Source organism: Chelonia mydas, chromosome 6 (genome assembly GCF_015237465.2).
Source record: "Chelonia mydas isolate rCheMyd1 chromosome 6, rCheMyd1.pri.v2, whole genome shotgun sequence".
NCBI lineage: Eukaryota > Metazoa > Chordata > Testudines > Cheloniidae > Chelonia > Chelonia mydas.
This window is the reverse complement of record NC_051246.2, coordinates 93,338,755-93,359,450: the sequence shown is the minus strand read 5'-3', so window position 1 is coordinate 93,359,450 and position 20,696 is coordinate 93,338,755. Positions and strand designations below refer to the sequence as shown.

The 20,696-nt window shown below is 46.9% G+C and overlaps 1 protein-coding gene across 7 annotated transcripts in view; it reads right to left on the bottom strand.

Annotated features, from left to right (window-relative positions):
* ADCK1 (aarF domain containing kinase 1) overlaps window positions 1–20,696 on the bottom strand; it is a 134,984-nt gene that overhangs the window by 24,684 nt on the left and 89,604 nt on the right. For all 7 annotated transcript variants that reach the window (XM_007067416.4, XM_043548891.1, XM_037900767.2 and 4 more), the window contains 2 exons: window positions 4,861–5,019; window positions 864–1,022 (listed from right to left, as the gene is read on the bottom strand). In XM_007067416.4, coding sequence (XP_007067478.2) covers window positions 864–1,022; window positions 4,861–5,019 — 318 coding nt within the window. The remainder of the gene's footprint in view (window positions 1–863; window positions 1,023–4,860; window positions 5,020–20,696) is intronic.

The following is a 20,696-nucleotide window of genomic DNA, read 5'->3' as shown; positions in this document are numbered from 1 at the left end:
GCTGTGCATCAGTACATAGGGTGGACACAGTGTGTGCATAAAGGAGCTGTGTGTTTGGCTATGGATGTGCACACCTGGAGAGGGGTTCTGTACGTACACTGGGTGATGAGGGTGTCTGTGTGCAGTGGGGGTGGACTCAAGGGGAACTGTCCTTCCTCCCACTGCAATATGCATGGGCTCTCTCGCTCAGCATACCTGTCCCAACCTGACTTCATTAGTTACAGCCCAGCTCTTCTATTTGAACTCCATTTCTAGCCCTTGCTTCAGAGGAAACCCAGGAAAGGTGCCATCGGATGGCCCAGCAGCTAATGGCAAATTCACAGCGCTCATGACGAGGCGAAGAACTGATGGAATCAATCTCCCTGGCCCAGGAGGTGACAATCTAACCCAGATGTGAGCAGGACTGGCTGGCTCAGAGACGATGAGTCACAGGGTACAGGGACTTTCATCCCTAAGTCCAAATTTTGAACCAGCCCAGCGTGGTAGTGACAGAAAGCTGTTACCATCTGCCAGGTCTTCAGTGGCCTGCAGTATGAAAACGAGTTGGCGAGTCTCAGCTCAGTTCCTAGCTGGTCTCAGCAGAGAAGCCCAGCACCGACTGGGCCATGGGAACTGAACTCCCCTCTCACTCCACCTCGTTCCTCCAGGTCACGGATGAGGCACATCGATGGGCCTGATCGGGCCGTCAGTCTCCAGCACTGGTGATCCAGCACTTATCACCAGCATTACATTCACTTCAAAACAGAAGATGGTTGCTATACACCATTGTCCTCCCGCAGTGAGGTGATGTGCCATCCCTGACTCCTGCCTGCGCATGCACATAAATTAGCACATACACGTGTGACATGCACGCGCTCTCCTACCTTCAGGAAGTCAAAGTCCTTGAGCATGTGGGCCACCTTTTCAGCATTCCTCCCCTCATTGAGGAAATCCAACTCCAGGGGCAAATTCTTCTTAGCTTCATCCACCAGCCACATGAACTCGAAGTCTGGGAAGATCTGTTTCACGGTCAGCAGGAGAATCTGAAATCAAGAAAGTGACGGACCAGCTGCACCACTGCTCCCGAGCTGCTCAGCAGGCAGCATTACAGGACCCGGCAGCAATACACAGCTCCCAGCACCCAGAGCTGCACCTGGCCGCTTTCCTCTCCAGTCAGGAGCCCCTTGCTCTTAACTGAGGCTGAGTACAGCTCCCACCTTCAGTGCTCCGAACCTGGCAAGGGAGAGAACGAGTCACAGGAAGTGCCTGTCCCCTACCCACCCCTGTTGTCACAGGGCAAATCTGCTTTGTCCCACATTGCCTGAGGACCAAAAAAAACAAACCGCTCCGAATACCTTTGGGGCTAATGCACTGACATGGTGCAACAGGGCAATGCAATGGCCTTCTCCTGGAAGACAAGGTCTGGTCTGCTGCACCCGCACTAGCTGTGACCAACATGCCTGCTGAGCTGTTAAATGGTAGGAAAGCCACCCAAGGGAAGCAGTAGGAGCCCCACTGCATGGTGCATTTAAAACTAGACAAGGCAAAGCCCTGGAGGATAGGCTGTATGGTGTGATCACTCTGGTCCCTGAAGGGGTAAGACTAAGTGACCCATAAGGTCTTTTTTGAATGTCTGATTCCTGTGATTTGATGAATCACCGTTCAGTTTCATTTAATGGCCTTCAGCTAATGTGAAATAGGAACATTAAAATAAGGCCTGTCACCTTTACGTTACTCCTTACGCTGCTAAGCAAGAACTTCGCGGACACAGGAAAATGCCACTGGGCAGTTCAGAAATGAAGGCCAATTTTCTTTACAGATAGAAGGCTGCAGCCCTTGCAAAAATACTCCCTTCGAGGGTCAGAGCCCACCCTCAGCTGTCCTGGGGTTTTGACTTATTAACCTTTCAGACTGAAATTGGCAATGCTGCCTAAGGGATCTGGATACCCAGTTCCCATTAAAATGAATAGTTACTGGGCAGTCAGACTCCTTAGGTGACTTTGCAAATCTTAACTTAAATGTTTAATGGACATTTCTGTTTACACAAATAATAAAGTACGAGATCAGAAAGAGGAAATCTAGGGGGGCAAGTGATGGACAGTCCTTCCTAGAGGAAACAGAGGATGGCCCAGCAAGATGGTTCTTCAAATACAAGAGACTGCATTTGGTGGCATAATCCTAGTTATAAAATGTTCTAGCAAAAAATTCCTGTGTTCAGTTAAGGGACACAGTCAGCATAAAACTCAAGTAAAGCTGTGTAAATTGCTGCAGCTCTACTGATTTCAGTAGCCAACTGACAGCAGCTGAGGATCTGGACCCATATCTTTTAAAAAAAAAAAAAAAAAAAAAAATTCAGTTTGTTATTAAAGCCACCTGAGAGTCCTAAAATGGAAAGACTTTTTAAAAAGTAATTCACTTTGCATGGTTTATACCATCTGTTTTGTTCTTCACTAAGCCAGGAAAATGAAAATAGACCCGTCTGTGTGTGAATCTAGACTGTTTCACTTCCTGGCTCAACGCTGTGAGTTAGGGTTTCCTGCACTGCAGTGGGAATGTTTGCAACACACAGAAAGGCAGATACCATTGAAATGTAAAACAAAAATAAATTAATGAACCATTTCTGCTCCTGTTCAGCTGTGTGAAACCATTTATTCACACCCCCCTCCAACTTCTCTTATCTAAATGTCAGTCCTAAACTCAGTCCACGGTGTCCTTTTAAAAATGTAATCACTGGGTTTCAGATCTTATTGAATGATTTTCTCCCATTATGTCTGGGGGCATAAATCCTCTCAAAGTTATGTCACGCAAATGAAATGTAACCAGTGATCTCCATGTCCATCTGCACAAAAACTTTCCAGGGCCGCAGGATTACTGCACTGATGCTTGTGAGCCGAACATTTATACGCTGTTTTCTGCTTTTTAAAATAATGATTCAAGTCGATTTAATGACTTTAAAATTAACAAGGACATACTTAATAACAATTTGTCTGGCCCTTTTCAAGAGCTGTCTAGAATACAGTCCTGGAATAAGGTGGATGTAGGGAGAGTTGAGTGGGATCTCCCTCTGGATTTATCAGGTGCTGTCCTGATTTTTAAAGAGTCACCAATGATGCTATGGAACCCGCAAATAAAGGCAGTGAAATTGTAAATTTTCCATCTAGCTTTTCTGATTCTCTCTCATCACTCTCTGTAGGAGACTGTATCAATCAGTATTTAAATGGTCCTAAATGCGACCTCCTATCTAGTTGCAAAGTCTGTGTAATTCTTAAAGGGCCAGATCCTCAGATGATGTAAATCAGCATGAATCTAAACAGAGTCTGAAAAAACCCATTGCAAAGGCCAGGCACATGCAAACAACCCTACAATAACAACAAGCCAACGTGTGCAGCTCAGCACTTACAAGAAACCTTTCAAAAACAAGACAATATATGCAGGGAGCATTCATGAGCAACTGTACAGTAACAAGCACTAGCACTCACAACAACCTAGCACTCACAAGTGACCCTACAATAACGTAAGTGCATACGTAACAGATGCTTGCTGGCATCCCTACTGGGCCAAACCAGAGTATGTGAACAGGAAGGAGAATAATACATTTCAGGAAGGAAATAGATTTTTTAGTTTCAAGCTTTCCAAAACAGAGACGAAAGAATAGTAAATGTATTTATTTAAATGTCTCCTAATAGTACAATAAGCAAAAAGAAATCCAATCCAGCGCGTCACAGCTACACACTGGGGAATGTGCTGGTAACAGCCTATGTTAATGGAGAGAATGTGCCGCTGGGTATATCTACACAGCCCGCTGGCCCAGACTTCACAGCCCGAGCTGCAACTTCAAAGCACTGTCTACACAGCTATTTTTAGGGCCCTAGCGTGAGCTCCACTAATCCAAGTCTGTCAACCCAAGCTGGGAGGCTCACTCCCATGGGCTGTGTAGACCTACTTGAGGGTCTGGACCCTGGATCCTTCCCACACAATTTCCTCTTGTCCCGATCTCACACTTTGTCATCTTTCTTATTCTTCCTCCTGCCCTGACTTTACTCAGCCTCTTCCATGTGGTCCTGGACTTAAGCGAAGCATGCCATGATCATCCTGGTAGCCTCTATGTAACTCGCATGCAAAGTGCAGAAGAGATCTCGTCAGAGTGACTGATGCAATCAGAAATATCAGTCAAAGGGAATAATTTTTTCGTTGTAACTCTTACAGCCCTGACTGCAAGGAAACCTGCAGGCTGAGCAGGTCTGACCATGCCAGGGGCACATTCCTCCTCCTCTTCGCTATTGCAATTCTCTGCTCCTCAGCCTGCCCAGGTCCTGCTCTCTGGACCCCTGAATGTGCAGGATGCCACTGCCCACTTTCTCACAAGCACAGGAGAACAAAACCTCTTCATCCCCATGATCAGACAACTCTAGTTACTCCCCATGCATTTCAGAATCCAGTCAGAAAATGCCCTCTTTGGGCCAGAACCCAAAGTTAACTGGAGTTGGGCCAGTGTAAGGATTTCAGGACTTGGCCTCTTGTTTCTGAAACCTCCATGGACTTACTCAGGTCTTTCTCACAGACCTTTTCGCTCTCTTCTTTTTCCCCTCTCCCCAGCTCCCTTTCTCCCTATCTGCTCATCCAGCACTAGACTCCAATCCCGCCATCCACACAATCTCATCCCTGACAGTGCAGCCCTCACTGATTTTGTGTTTTATTTTTGTAAGGCTCTAACCACATAATTTATCTTTGTAGAGCATTTTGGGATACAGGGCGCAGGTCATTATGCTCATACCCCCATAGAGATCAGTGGTATCTGCCACCTGGGTGAATCTGGCCCATCAAGGGCCACCTAGAGTGAATTTGGCCCAGCATCTTTGCACGGAAGGTGCTCTGGCTTACCTCCATCAACAAAATGTCCTTGGCGCTTTGAGCCTGAACTTTCGGGTGCTGGACTTTCACTGCCACTGTCCTCCCATCCTGCAGCACCGCCTTGTGGACCTGGGCCAGGGATGCTGCTCCCAGGGGAGTGTCCTCAAAACTCACAAAGAGCTCTTTGATCTGCCAGGAGAAGAGGAAGAGAAGTGAGCACACTTGCAAGGATTAACAGAGCCAGTCCCACAGGGAAACCTCCTAGAGACTGAAACCCTACATCCACAGACCAGGTACAGCATGGGTAGTGGCTCTGCCGCTTATCCCTTCCATTCCACCCCTGTTCCTCATCCCTGACCTGATGGGGTCCCTCTAGAGCCTAGTCAGTACTTGACACCATTGTGGTGACTGCCAACAAGAAAGTGGGGGCTGTGATTGTGATGCTGCCAATTGTGAGCTGGACACCTGTGTCACTAGGCACTGGACAGAGACCCAGCAGTTCCTTCACACAAGATATTTAACAGCCAGCAAGTGGCAACAACTTTCAGTCACTGCTGATGCTAACCCCAAGCTGTTTGTGTGCAGAATGGGGTGATTACAGTGGGCACCGGGCAGGTGTTGCCTATGCTGGGTGAGGGGCCAAACTGTCTGTCCCTTTACACAGAATTCCGTATTTTTATTTAACATTACACTACATGGCACATCATAAGATCCTGAATACCTTGGAGGCACTTACATTGTAGAAGGGATATCAGAAGACTATCATGTGCTTTGTTAACGCCAGCTATGTCACCATGCATTATTAATTTGTGGCTGGCGGCTAGCTTGGCTGTTGGGTTACTGAACTATTGTTTGCCCTTCCATAGATTTGGGTTTCAAATATTTTTAGGTCACAGGTAGCTCTCCAAGGGGCATTTTCTCAGTCCCAAAATTCAGATGATTGACAGTCTCAGGAAAGGCCCAGGACAGGATAGCAGGGCATGTGGTGGGGCAGACGAGCTGTGTCTCAGCAGTACTATGCGTGAGAGGCCCAGCATTGGAATAGCCAGGTGGATTGTGGGTCAGGAGTAAGCCTGATCAAGTCTGTGGGTATAGGGAACCCAGGTTTGGAGCAGCTCTGGGATGGTGTCTCAGTTTAGGACAGAGATGCATCAGCAGAGCTGGGTGGAGGGTGCTTGCCCAACCTCTTTTTCCACTGTGCTTGGCTTGCACTAATGTGAACAGTGGAGAAGCACATAATTTATGGGGAGTGAGGCGTGAGACTGAGTGCCCCTGCATTTTTATCCCCTGCTGTCATAAATATAAAGGGAAAGGTAAACCCCTTTAAAATCCCTCCTGCCCAGAGGAAAAATCCTCTCACCTGTAAAGGGTTAAGAAGCTAAAGGTAACCTCGCTGGCACCTGACCAAAATGACCAATGAGGAGACAAGATACTTTCAAAAGCTGGGAGGAGGGAGAAAAACAAAGGGTCTGTGTCTGTCTGTATGCTGCTTTTGCCGGGGACAGAACAGGAATGGAGTCTTAGAACTTTTAGAAAGTAATCTAGCTAGGTATGTGTTAGATTACGATTTCTTTAAATGGCTGAGAAAAGAGCTGTGCTGAATAGAATGACTATTCCTGTCTGTGTGTCTTTTTTGTAACTTAAGGTTTTGCCTAGAGGGATTCTCTATGTTTTGAATCTAATTACCATGTAAGGTATCTACCATCCTGATTTTACAGAGGTGATTCCTTTACTTCTATTAAAAGTCTTCTTGTAAGAAAACTGAACGTTTTTTCATTGTTCTAAGATCCAAGGGTTTGGGTCTGTGGTCACCTATGCAAATTGGTGAGGATTTTTACTAAACCTTCCCCAGGAAGTGGGGTGCAAGGGTTGGGAGGATTTTGGGGGGAAAGACGTGTCCAAACTACGTTTCCCAGTAAACCCAGATAAAGTTTGGTGGTGGCAGTAGAAATCCAAGGGCAAAGGGTAAAATTAATTTGTACCTTGGGGAAGTTTTTACCTTAGCTGGTAAAAGTAAGCTTAGGAGGTTTTCATGCAGGTCCCCACATCTGTACCCTAGAGTTCAGAGTGGCGAAGGAACCTTGACATGGTGGCAGAGTGGTGGGATTAACCTGAAATACTTTTGAGATCAATTTGAGATTTTTTGAACCAGAAAAACAGATTTTAAAAAGGAAATATTTTTTTTTCCTTTGGGGCTGCTGGAAAGGAGGTCCAACTGAAAGCAGTTAGTTTTTTCTCTGCTTTGGGGCCAGAGCAGAGACAAAAGGGGATTATCTTCGTGAATTGCAGGTTTTCTTTGCCTGGAGGCAGAGTAGTTAACCTCCTGCAGGGAAATTCACAGTCTTCGCAAACCAGAGGTTTTTTTTCCCCCTAAAAGTAAATAGGGGGGTGTTCTACCCATTTGCCTGGAGACAAAAGTGGCAGGGGTTTTTTCTTTTAGGATTTTGATTTTTTTTTTACAAGGAGCACAGGTTTGAAAAGGAATTTTTTTTCCTTTGGGCTGCTGGTAAGCAGGTTTCCAAGTAGTTGGAGGTTTTTTGCTTTGATTTGGGGCCAGAGCAGAGACAAAGGGAATTGTCTTTTTCTGTAGGCTGACAATCACTATCAGAGAATAGGTATCCTATTCCAGCACAGCAAAATTTTACAGCCAAGTTTTGTTTGTTTATTTCTAAACCTCGGGTGTAAAGTTAGTTAAAAACAGAGAGGTTAGGAGGACAGAATTCACGGCTCAACAAAAGCTGGAATTAGCCAGATTTCAGACTGAAGAAAAACAAAAGGAACATGAAAGACAGACAGAACTCATGCGGCTGGAGAAGGAGGTACAGGAGGCTGCCCACAGGAGGGAAATGGAGGCAAGGAAGCATGTGGAGGAGGAGAAGGAAAAAGAGAGGAAGCATGTGGAGGAGGAGAAGGAAAAAGAGAGGAAGCATGAACTGGAGATGGAAAAGGTAAAGGCTCAGCAGAATATACCAACAAACCCTAGCAATCCTTCTCCAAGTACCACTTCCCATCCCAGAAAGTTCCCCACCTACAAGGCAGGCGATGATACGATGAGGCAGGCGATGATACTTAGAAAACTTCAAAAGGGCCTGCCTTGGGTACAGCATCTCTACCGACCAATACATGGTAGAGCTGAGGCCACAGCTCAGTGGACCCTTAGCTGAGGTGGCGGCTGAAATGCCTAAGGAACACATGAACAAGTATGAACTGTTTAAATCCAAGGCGAGAGTCAGAATGGGGATAACACCCGAGCATTCTCGTCGGAGGTTCAGAGCCCTAAGGTGGAAACCAGACGTGTCATTTACCCGACATGCCTACCACATTATGAAACATTGGGATGCCTGGATATCAGGAGCAAGTGTTGAATCTCCAGTAAATTTGCCCTTCCTAATGCAAATGGAACAATTCTTAGAGGGTGTTCCTGAGGAAATAGAAAGATATATCCTAGATGGGAAGCCCAAAACTGTAATCGAGGCAGGAGAGATTGGAGCCAGATGGGTGGAGGTGGCAGAGAAGAAGAAAACTGGTCGCAGTTGGAGCGGAGACCAGAAGGGACAACCCCAGACCACACCCTATTACCGGGGGCCGCCCAAAGCCCCACTACCTCCCAAAGAACCCTCCAGACACCTTATCGTCCCACCACCCCGTTCTCCAGCAACCCACCTCACCCCAGTGACCCGTCAGCTGGACGATGTTTTAAATGTAACGAGCTGGGGCATGTAAAGGCCAACTGCCCCAAGAACCCCAAGAGATTACAGTTCATTGCACCGGAATCACACCAAAGATCCGCAGGCCCAGATACCTCCCAGATACCCTTGGAGCGGAGGGAAACTGTGAGTGTGGGCGGGAAGAAGGTCACCGCGTGGAGGGACACCGGAGCACAAGTGTCAGCTATCCATGCTTCCTCAGTGGACCCCAATTTAATCAACCCAGAGATCCAAGTGACGATTCGACCCTTCAAGTCCAGCTCTTTCCATTTGCCTACAGCCAAGTTGCCTGTCCAGTACCAGGGCTGGTCAGGAACGTGGACTTTTGCAGTCTATGATGATTATCCCATCCCCATGCTGTTGAAGGAAGATTTGGCCAATCATGTGAACCTAGCCAAGAGGGTGGGAATGGTCACCCGCAGCCAAGCTAAACAAGCCGTCACGCCTAGCTCTGTTCCGGAAACTTCTATCAGGACCCAGTCAGAGGTGATGGACCCAGAGCCCAGGCCAATGTCTGCAACAGCAGTAGTGGATCCAGTCCCAGAGACCCAGACGGAACCAGTCCCAGAACCGGAACCAGCGGAACAACCAGCACCAGACCCATTGCCAGCACTGAATCCAGTACTTGCAACCTCAACACCAGAGGGCCACACCGAACCTGAACCGGCAGCAGCCCATAACCCTACACAAGAGGCTCAGCCAGAGCCTGAACCCCAACATAGTGTCCCAGCGGAGAGCGTTTCACAGTCAACGGAAACAGCCCCATCCCCTACATCGCTTCCGGAGGGACCAAGCATAGGTCCACAATCCAATGAGGAACTGATGTCTCCAGCATCAAGGGAACAGTTCCAGATCGAACAGGAAGCAGATGAAAGCCTCCAGAGAGCTTGGACGGCGGCACGGAGCAACCCATCAGCTCTCAGCTCTTCTAATCGATCCAGGTTTGTCGTAGAAAGAGGACTTTTATACAAGGAAGCTCTTTCTGGTGGACACCAGGAAGACTGGCATCCTCAGAGACAGTTGGTAGTTCCAACTAAATACCGGGCCAAGCTCTTGAGCTTAGCCCACGATCACCCTAGTGGCCATGCTGGGGTGAATAGGACCAAAGACCATTTGGGGGGGGTCATTCCACTGGGAGGGAATGGGCAAGGATGTTTCTACCTATGTCCAGTCTTGTGAAGTATGCCAAAGAGTGGGAAAACCCCAAGACCAGGTCAAAGCCCCTCTCCAGCCACTCCCCATCATTGAAGTTCCATTTCAGTGAGTAGCTGTGGATATTCTGGGTCCTTTTCTGAAAAAGACACCCAGAGGGAAGCAGTACATACTGACTTCTGTGGATTTTGCCACCCGATGGCCGGAAGCAGTAGCTCTAAGCAACACCAGGGCTAAAAGTATGTGCCAGGCACTAGCAGACATTTTTGCCAGGGTAGGTTGGCCCTCCGACATCCTCACAGATGCAGGGACTAATTTCCTGGCAGGAACCATGGAAAGCCTTTGGGAAGCTCATGGGATAAATCACTTGGTTGCCACTCCTTACCACCATCAAACAAATGGCATGGTGGAGAAGTTTAATGGAACTTTGGGGGTCATGACACGTAAATTCGTAAATGAGCACTCCAATGATTGGGACCTAGTGTTGCAGCAGTTGCTCTTTGCCTACAGAGCTGTACCACATCCCAGTTTAGGGTTTTTCCCATTTGAACTTGTATATGGCCATGAGGTTAAGGGGCCATTATAGTTGGTGAAGCAGCAACGGGAGGGATTTATACCTTCTCCAGGAACTAACGTTCTGGACTTTGTAACCAACCTACAAAACACCCTCCGAACCTCTTTAGCCCTTGCTAAAGAAAACTTACAGGATGCTCAAAAAGAGCAAAAAGCCTGGTATGATAAATATGCCAGAGAGCGTTCCTTCAAAGTATGGGACCAGGTCATGGTCTTAAAGGCGCTCCAGGCCCATAAAATGGAAGCGTCGTGGGAAGGGTCATTCACGGTCCGAGAGCGCCTGGGAGCTGTTAATTATCTCATAGCATTCCCCACCTCCAACCAAAAGCCTAAGGGGTACCATATTAATTCTCTAAAGCCCTTTTATTCCAGAGAATTAAAGGTTTGTCAGTTTACAGCCCAGGGAGGAGACGACGGTGAGTGGCCTGAAGGTGTCTACTACGAAGGGAAAAGTGCTGGTGGTGTGGAAGAGGTGAACCTCTCCATGACCCTTGGGCATATGCAGCGACAGCAGATCAAGGAGCTGTGCACTAGCTACGCGCCAACGTTCTCAGCCACCCCAGGACTGACTGAACGGGCATACCACTCCATTGACACAGATAATGCTCAGCCAATTAAAGTCCAACCTTACCTGGTGTCTCCTCAAGCTAAAACTGCTATAGACTGGGAGATCCTGGATATGTTACAGATGGGTGTAATCCGCCCCTCTGGAAGTGCATGGGCATCTCCAGTGGTTCTAGTTCCCAAACCAGATGGGGAGATACGTTTTTGCGTGGACTACTGTAAGCTAAATGCTGTAACTTGCCCAGACAACTATCCAATGCCACGCACAGATGAACTATTGGAGAAACTGGGACGGGCCCAGGTCATCTCTACCTTGGACTTAACCAAGGGGTATTGGCAGGTACCGCTAGATGAATCCGCCAAGGAAAGGTCAGCCTTCACCACACATCTCGTGCTGTATGAATTTAATGTACTCCCTTTCGGGCTGCGAAATGCACCCGCCACCTTCCAAAGACTTGTAGATGGTCTCCTAGCGGGATTCGGAGAACATGCAGTCGCCTACCTTGACGATGTGGCCACATTTTCGGATTCCTGGGCAGAACACCTAGAACATCTACAAAAAGTCCTTGAGCGCATAAGGGAGGCAGGACTAACTGTTAAGGCTAAGAAGTATCAAATAGGCCTAAACAGAGTGATTTACCTTGGACACCAGGTGGGTCAAGGAACTATCAGCCCCCTACAGGCCAAAGTGGATGCTATCCAAAAGTGGCCTGTCCCAAAGTCAAAGAAACAGGTTCAATCCTCCTTAGGCTTGGCCAGTTATTACAGACGATTTGTACCGCAATACAGCCAAATTGCCACCCCACTGACAGACCTAACCAAAAAGAAACAGCCAAATGCCGTTCAGTGGACCGAAGAGTGTCAGAAGGCCTTTAACCACCTTAAAGCGACACTCATGTCTGACCCTGTACTAAGGGCCCCAGACTTTGACAAACCGTTCCTAGTAACCACAGATGCGTCCGAGCGTGGTGTGGGAGCAGTTTTAATTCAGAAAGGACCTGATAAAGAATTCCACCCTGTAGTGTTTCTCAGCAAAAAACTGTCTGAGAGGGAAAACAACTGGTCAGTCAGTGAAAAAGAATGGTACGCCATTGTCTATGCCCACATGTTTGGGGACGACGTTTCCACCTGCAAACCGACCATGATGTGCTACAGTGGCTTCATACTGCCATGGGAAATAACAAAAAACTTCTTCGGTGGAGTTTAGCTCTCCAAGATTTTGATTTCGACATCCAACACATCTCAGGAGCTTCTAACAAACTGGCTGATGCACTCTCCCGTGAAAGTTTCCCAGAATCAACTGGTTAAAATCGTCCTTGAGATGTGGAAAATATTGTTAGTCTTTATGTACTTGGTAGTATATTTAGAGGTGCATGTGTCTTATTAACTCTGTTTTTCCTAGAGCTCCAGGAAGAAATCCCAGCCAGCGTTTCACCCTAGCTGAGATTTGGGGAGTGTATCATAAATATAAAGGGAAGGGTAAACCCCTTTAAAATCCCTCCTGCCCAGAGGAAAAATCCTCTCACTTGTAAAGGGTTAAGAAGCTAAAGGTAACCTCGCTGGCACCTGACCAAAATGACCAATGAGGAGACAAGATACTTTCAAAAGCTGGGAGGAGGGAGAAAAACAAAGGGTCTGTGTCTGTCTGTATGCTGCTTTTGCCGGGGACAGAACAGGAATGGAGTCTTAGAACTTTTAGAAAGTAATCTAGCTAGGTATGTGTTAGATTACGATTTCTTTAAATGGCTGAGAAAAGAGCTGTGCTGAATAGAATGACTATTCCTGTCTGTGTGTCTTTTTTGTAACTTAAGGTTTTGCCTAGAGGGATTCTCTATGTTTTGAATCTAATTACCTTGTAAGGTATCTACCATCCTGATTTTACAGAGGTGATTCCTTTACTTCTATTAAAAGTCTTCTTGTAAGAAAACTGAATGCTTTTTCATTGTTCTAAGATCCAAGGGTTTGGGTCTGTGGTCACCTATGCAAATTGGTGAGGATTTTTACTAAACCTTCCCCAGGAAGTGGGGTGCAAGGGTTGGGAGGATTTTGGGGGGAAAGACGTGTCCAAACTACGTTTCCCAGTAAACCCAGATAAAGTTTGGTGGTGGCAGTGGAAATCCAAGGACAAAGGTAAAATTAATTTGTACCTTGGGGAAGTTTTAACCTAAGCTGGTAAAAGTAAGCTTAGGAGGTTTTCATGCAGGTCCCCACGTCTGTACCCTAGAGTTCAGAGTGGGGAAGGAACCTTGACACCTGCTTTTTAAAAGGTAATGAAAAATGGGAACTGCCGCAAGATGGCAATTTAATATGAATAAAGCCCTTCTAAACGGGCCTTCATGCAATGCGTTAAACAGAAATTCTTTATGCTGATGGAGAAGGGGGGAAACCACTGTCCCAGGAGCAGCTTGTTCCCTGATGTAGCTGCTGAGAACAGCAACCCCCCTCCCACTTCCTGCGGCATCTTCCGCTAAAACTACTGGTTTCAATTGGATTCAAAGGGAGCTTCAGCCACCTCACTGGGAAGGCATCTTTTTTTAATTTATTTTATTCCTTTTGGTCCTGGCAGCAAAACCAATTAAGTAAAACAACTGCATTTAAAAATGAGTAGTTATGTATTTTTTAATTCCAGTGGGTCCACAATTCAAACTTTTCAAAATTCCTCTCTCCAGATGAAAAAAATCAGGGTTCTTTCTTTCTTTTCCTTTCTTCCTTCCCAATGATTCACTGGATTTGGAGTTTCTGACTTCAGATTATTTTAGAAAACTAACCCCTTGTGAGGGGGACTGGATGGCTCTGGGGAGCTCGGTGGTCCAATATCATACTTCCAGCCACACCGGACAATATCACTGGTCCATCTATTATTGAAACAACATCGTCTAGTGGTTCAAACACAGGAGTTCGGGTCAAGTGGCCTGAATTTGGTGTTGAGGCACATTTGGGGGGACAGTATGTGGTATAAATTTGTATTGATCCTGCCCCGATGGTGCCTGCCCTGTGGTTTTAGAGGCCTTTAGTCCCCTGGGCTGTCAGCCCAGCCACTTTTGCCAGCATCGAATACATTTTGAAAATAAAAATACCAACGTAGGCTCCTCCCAGCAGTAATGGCTGGTGTGAGGCATATATCCCCTGCTGAGCCGGTGGTTTCCCACTAAATACTGTGCACAGACAGCTGCTCCCATGGAATCTCTCAGACAGAAGGGTCTCTTTTTATAAATAGCCTGAATTGCTATGACCACCCAGCACAGGGAGATCCAGGCTAGCCACAGTGGCCAGCTGAGCTTTTCAGGCAGAAAACCACAGACATACACACACACATGCATGCGTGCACTCTCCATGCTAGGGCAGCACAGGGAAGAGCTCAGACGTAGCAAGAGAATTGATGGCCTCTCCAGGAGCTGCGGAGAGGGGAGATGTATTGGCAGCAGGGGCTTCACGTGAGCAGGTGTGAGGATGAGATAAAGTGGCAGCACAATTAGCTCTGGGCCACAGGCCCCCTGCTCAACAAACTTCCCTCATTCATCATGAAAACGTCCTTTCCCAGTCCAGTGCTTTCACAGAGGGCAGCCGCTCTTGTCTCTGCTGCAGGCCACTCAGCTGCTGTATGCCCCAAAAGGTCCCAGGCAAGTGGGAGAGTGTGTGACCAGGAGCTGGCATTCCCTCTGACATCTCCCTCCCACTGCAGCCAATGAGAGTCCATAGCGTTTGGCTGGCTCAGAGACAAAGCGAGTCATGCTCCCAGCTCTGGCAGGTGGGGAAGAGGAGGCCAGTCCCTGCTTCCTCTCTCCCTCCGGCACAGGGTCTCAGCCACTCCACAAAGGCAAAAGGGTGTGGCTGTAGCTGTGGAGGCAGCATGCTCAGTAATATCCTCAGGGGATGGCAGGAGGGAGCACCTATGTCATGCACCCAGTATCTATGTCCTGCCCAAGCCAGCAGAATAGTGAGGGAAGGTCCTGGGGCACTCTTGCCTCCCTCAGAGGCTATCCCGTAGGATATCTAAAGGGTTCCCAGGTTTACCTCAGACTACACCAGGTCTCATGAAGACAAGACAAACTGGCTGATGCCATTTGTGACCCTGGCAGCAGGCGTGGAAACTGTGTAGAACGAGGTGGGAAAACAGTTTCCAAGCAGGTTTAACCTGAGAAGGGGAACTTCAGGGCCACATCTTCAAACAAGTCAGGTGCCCAACTGCATGCGTAGTTACTTGCAGCCAGACAGGTGACCGGGATACCTGCACGTGCCGGGGTCTCTAATTAGCCAGCTGCATGTGCAGCTCCCCATTCAGCACATGCTCTCCTGGCAACTGCACGTGCCATTGCACTTAACTGGCTTGAAAATGCGGCACGGAATGTTTAATCCTTAAAAACTAGGCTTGTTTAATTTTAAACATGCAAGATCTTTTCATGATTATTACATTAGTATTCAAGCTGCAGGGAGTTGCTTTAAAGGCTCTTCCACTATTATCTAGGTACTGCTTAATTACAATTAGTATCGCTATTTATTATTATTATTTGTATTGTGGTAATGTCTAGAGGTCCCAAATAAGACTGGAGCCCCATTGTGCTAGGTGCTGTACAAACACGTAGAAAAAAACAGTCCTGGTCCCAAAGAACTTATAATCAAAATAGACAGACAAGAAGTATCATTATCCCCATTTTACAGATGTGGAATAGAGGCAGAGAGAGATTAAAGGGAACATTTTCAAAAGTGTATCAGTGATTTATGAGCCTAAGTCCCCTTTCCAAAAGTGACCTAAGCACTTAGGCATCTAACTCTCATTGAAATGAAAACAATTTCAAAGCCTCAATTTCCCAGTGCAGAGGGCCCTTGAACCTCCTGCCCCCAAGGATTTCTATGCACTCTTCTCCCTCGCAGTTCATTAACTCAGCCTCACAACCCCTTTCGAAGTGGGGATTGGATATAAAGGATCACTTCACCAAACACTGGCCTAGGACACAGCAGCTGCTTGGCAGGACCCGAAATAACGAATCCTGTCTTCACCTGAGAATGCAGAGGACACTGAATGAAACCACAGAGCTGGGACTTGGCCAGAGCACAAGCATGAGTAACCGAGTCATGCAACCAGGGCGACTGGAGCTTTATTGATCACTCATGGCTGGGATCAAAGGGTCGCTTTTGTTTTAAAAAAATGTGTAAATGCTTGAAAATAGGGGTCTGGAATGAAGGGGGAACTAGTAGGAGGCTCTGAGTGCCTAAAATGGGACCTGGGGAACATTTCACCCCCTTGCGGGGCTTCAGGGAGCAGCAACGACTGAGAAGCAACAGCACATAGGGGCATGAGAGCTGTGCCATTTACTAACACTCTGCATGTTCCAGAGTCTCATGCCTTCACAGGAGCTCAAAACTTTAATAAAGGGGAAGCGAGGGTTCAGTGTTATTCCCATTTTACAGATCGCAAACCGACACGCACAGAGAAGTGACTCACGCAGAGCCCCACAGTGAGACAGCGGCAGGGCCAGGAATAAAACCCTGGAGTCTCTCAGACTTTAAGGCAAGAAGGCACCATCATGATCATCTAGTCTGACCTCCTGCACATCGCAGGCCATGGAACCTCAACCACCCGCTCCTGTAATAGACCCATAACCTCTGGCTGAGTTACCGAAGTCCTCAAATCATGATTTAAAGACTTTCAAGCTACAGAAATTCCACCATTTACATTACTTAGTTTAAAGCTGCAAGTAACCCATGCCCCATGCTGCAGAGGAAGGTGAAAACCCCCCACCGTCTCTGCCAATCTGACCCAGGGGAAAATTCCTCCCCAACCCCAAATATGGTGACCAGTTGGACCCTGAGCATTTCGGCAAGACCCAAACAGCCAGACACCTTGGAAAGAATTCTCTGTAGTAACTTAGAGCTCTTCCCATCTAGTTTCCCATCACCAGCCATTGGAGACATTTGCTACTGCAGTCGCAGATCAGCTATGTGCCATTATAGGCAGTCGCATCATACCATCCCCTCCGTAAATTTATCAAGCTCAGTCTTGAAGCCAGTTAGGTGTTTTGCCCCCAATACTCCCCTTGGAAGGCTGTTCCAGAACCTCACTCCTCTGCTAGTTAGAAATCTTCGCCTAATTTCATGCCTAAACTTGTTGATGGCCAGTTTATAGCCATTTGTTCTTGTGTCAACACTGGTGCTTAACTTAAATAACTCCTCTCCCTCCCAGGTATTTATCCCTCTGATGTATTTACAGAGAGCAATCATATCTCCCCTAAGCTTTCCTTAGGTTAAGCTAAACAAGCCAAGCTCTTTAAGTCTCTTCTCATAAGGTTTTCCATTCCTCTGATCATCCTAGTAGCCCTTCTCTGCACCTGTTCCAGTCTGAATTCATCTTTCTTAAACATGGAAGATCAGAACTGCACTCAGTATTCCAGATGAGGTCTCATCAGTGCCTGGATAATGATACTAACACTTCTGTGTCTCTACTGGAAATACCTCGCCTGATGCATCCTTGGATCGCATTAGCCTTTTTCACAGCTGCATCACGCTGGCGGTTCATAGTCATCCTATGACCAAGCAATACACCCAAGTTTTTCTCCTCCACTGTCACTTCCAACTGATATCATAGAATCAGAGACTATCAGGGTTGGAAGGGACCTCAGGAGGTCATCTAGTCCAACCCCCTGCTCAAAGCAGGACCAATCTCCAACTAAATCATCCCAGACAGGGCTTTGTCAAGCCTGACCTTAAAAACTTCTAAGGAAGGAGATTCCACCACCTCCCTAGGTAACCCATTCCAGTGCTTCACCACCCCCTAGTGAAAAGGTTTTTCCTAATATCCAACCTAAACCCCCCCCCACTGACCTGAGACCATTACTCCTCATTCTGTCATCTGGTACCACTGAGAACAGTCTAGATCCATCCTCTTTGGAACCCCCTTTCAGGTAGTTAAAAGCAGCTACCAAATCCCCCCTCATTCTTCTCTTCTGCAGACTAAATAATCCCAGTCCCCTCAGCCTCTCCTCATAAATCATATGCTCCAGCCCCATAATCATTTTTAAAAAAAGAAAAGGAGTACTTGTGGCACCTCAGAGACTAACAAATTTAATCATTTTGTTGCCCTCTGCTGGACTCTTTCCAATTTTTCCACATCCTTCTTGTAATGTGGGGCCCAAAACTGGACACAGTACTCCAGAGGAGGCCTCACCAATGCTGAATAGAAGGGAATGATCACGTCCCTCGATCTGCTGGCAATGCTCCTACTTACACAGCCCAAAATGCTGTTAGCCTTCTTGGCAACAAGGGCACACTGTTGACTCATACCAAGCTTCTCATCCACTGTAACCCCTAGGTCCTTTTCTGCAGAACTGCTGCCTAGCTGCTCGGTCCCTAGTCTGTAGCAATGCATGGGATTCTTCCGTCCTAAGTGCAGGCCTCTGCACTTGTCCTTGTTGAACCTCATCAGATTTCTTTTGGCCCAATCCTCTAATTTGTCTAGGTCCCTCTGTATCCTATCCCTACCTTCCAGCATATCTACCACTCCTCCCAGTTTAGTGTCATCTGCAAACTTGCTGAGGGTGCAATCCACACCATCCTCCAGATCATTAATGAAGATATTGAACAAAACTGCCCCAGGACCGACCCTTGGGGTACTCCGCTTGATACCAGCTGCCAATTTAGGTTACTAGACATGGAGCCATTGATCACTACACATTGAGCCCGATGATCTCGCCAGCTTTCTATCCACCTTACAGTCCAGGATATGTCCCCAACTTATAGCAAAAATTCCTGTTGTCAGTCCCTAAGTGCATAACCTTACACTTTGCACTATTAAATGTCATCCCATTTCTATTACTCCAGTTTTCAAGGTCATCCAGATTTTCTTGTATGATATTCTGCTTCTCCTCCATACTGGAAGTACCTCCCAACTTTGTGACATCCTCAAATTTTATTAGCGCACACCCACTTTTTGTGCCAAGGTCATTAATGAAAATGTTAAATAAAATTGGTCCCAAGACCGATCCCTGAGGAACTCCATTCGTAACTTCCCTCCAGCCTGACAGCTCACATTTCAGTATGACCCATTGTAGTCTCTCCTTTAACCAGTTCTTTACCCACCTTTCAATTCTCATATCAATCCCCATCTTCTCCAATTTAATTAATAATTTCCCATGTGGAACTATATCAAATGCCTTATTGGAATCCAGGTAGATTAGATCTACAGCATTTCCTTTGATTAAAAAAATCAGTTATCTGCTCAAAGAAGGAGATCAGGTTGGTCTAGCACGATCTACCTTTTGTACAACCATGTTGTATTTTATCCCAATTACTATTTACCTCTATGTCCTTAACTACTTTCTCTTTCAAAATTTGTTCTAAGACCCTGCATACAATTGAGGTCAAACTAACAGGCCCGTAGTTTCCCAGATCACTTCCTTTTCTTAAAAATAGGTACTATATTACCAATTCTCCAGTCATAGGGTTGACGCCTGAGTTTACAGATTCATTAAAAATTCTTGCTCCTGACTCCTAGATATTGCAGCTCTTGATTCATGCATTTCTGAAAATTGTAACCTGTGAAATGGCCTGGAATTCAAGATGGGGCTGGCTGGGGAGCCTAGCATTCACTGCGAGCCTCGTGTCTCTGGCACAGTCATCACAGACGATGATGCATGGGATGACCAGTGGCTGCTAGCTGTCTCATTTTGGTCCCAGACAATAGCATAGCCAAATGAGTCTGGGAAAGCTTGGGCAAAGTCATTCAAGAAGTGGGGGATGCAGTGAGGGGGATGAGACAACTAGCGATCATGCATTGAGAATGATGAGACCATGGAGGATCATACAGTGAGAAAGTGATGGGGATTTAACCTTGTGTTTGTATGAAAGCTATCTCCTGTGGCTTGTTCCCCAGCACCAGCAGTTACCTTGGCACCGTGGTTGTGCTGACACAGTGGCTGTGCTAATATTTCACTCCTGAAACAGAGAGCACTAACATTCCCACCTCAGTCACAGCTCTGGGTGTGGCTATCTGGAAAGAGCAGGTGCCAAACACCACTGTGCATCCATAATTGGGGACAGGATCTAAGGCAGTTTACTAGCCGGTTGTACACCCAGCCCGGCCTTCATCCTCACTATAGCTGGGACCCTCACCCCTCTGGCCCCAGTCAGAATTCTGTTTTCACCAAAATCCACTGGAAAATCCTGATTTCCACTAAAATCAGGCATTTCTGGTTTTCCGATTTTCACCATAATCAATAGGGTTCTCATCAGGAGGTAGGGGAAGGGGCCGGGGTGAGGGGGAGCTGGCCAGAGCTGGGTTCGGGGCCCACTAACTCTAACCCAACCCGAACCCTATACCTGAATCCTGAGATTACTGCCTCACTCCTGTATCCAGACTCTGCTCTCCTCCCACTGGCCTCTGTGCAGTCACCACCTCAGCCCTGTATACTGAGGGACGAACTGGGGATTTTAGTGGAAATCAGGCTTTGCCAGTTTTCCATTTTCCACAAAAATCAACAGGGTTCTGTCAATCACTGTCAAGAAGATTCCCTGAAATTTGGGGATGGATTGGATGCAATTTTCACAAGTTATCGTGCTACGTCCAGCCAGACAGAAATCAAACTGAATGTAGGGCTTCCCTTTGCTCAGCAGATCTAAGGTGGATTAAAAGTAGGACATAGTTCTTGTGCCTGCAGAGGAACATGGATTCTATAAGTGCTTTAGACACATGCTATTTGTCTAAATACTAAGAGAGGTGAAGGTAAACACCAGGTATTAAATAAGGATATTGATATAATAGACATCACAGAAACTTGGTGGAACAATGATAATCAATGGGATACAGTAATACCAGGGTACAAATATACAAGAATGACAGAGTTTTTTGTGCTGGTGGTGGAGAGACACTGTATGTGA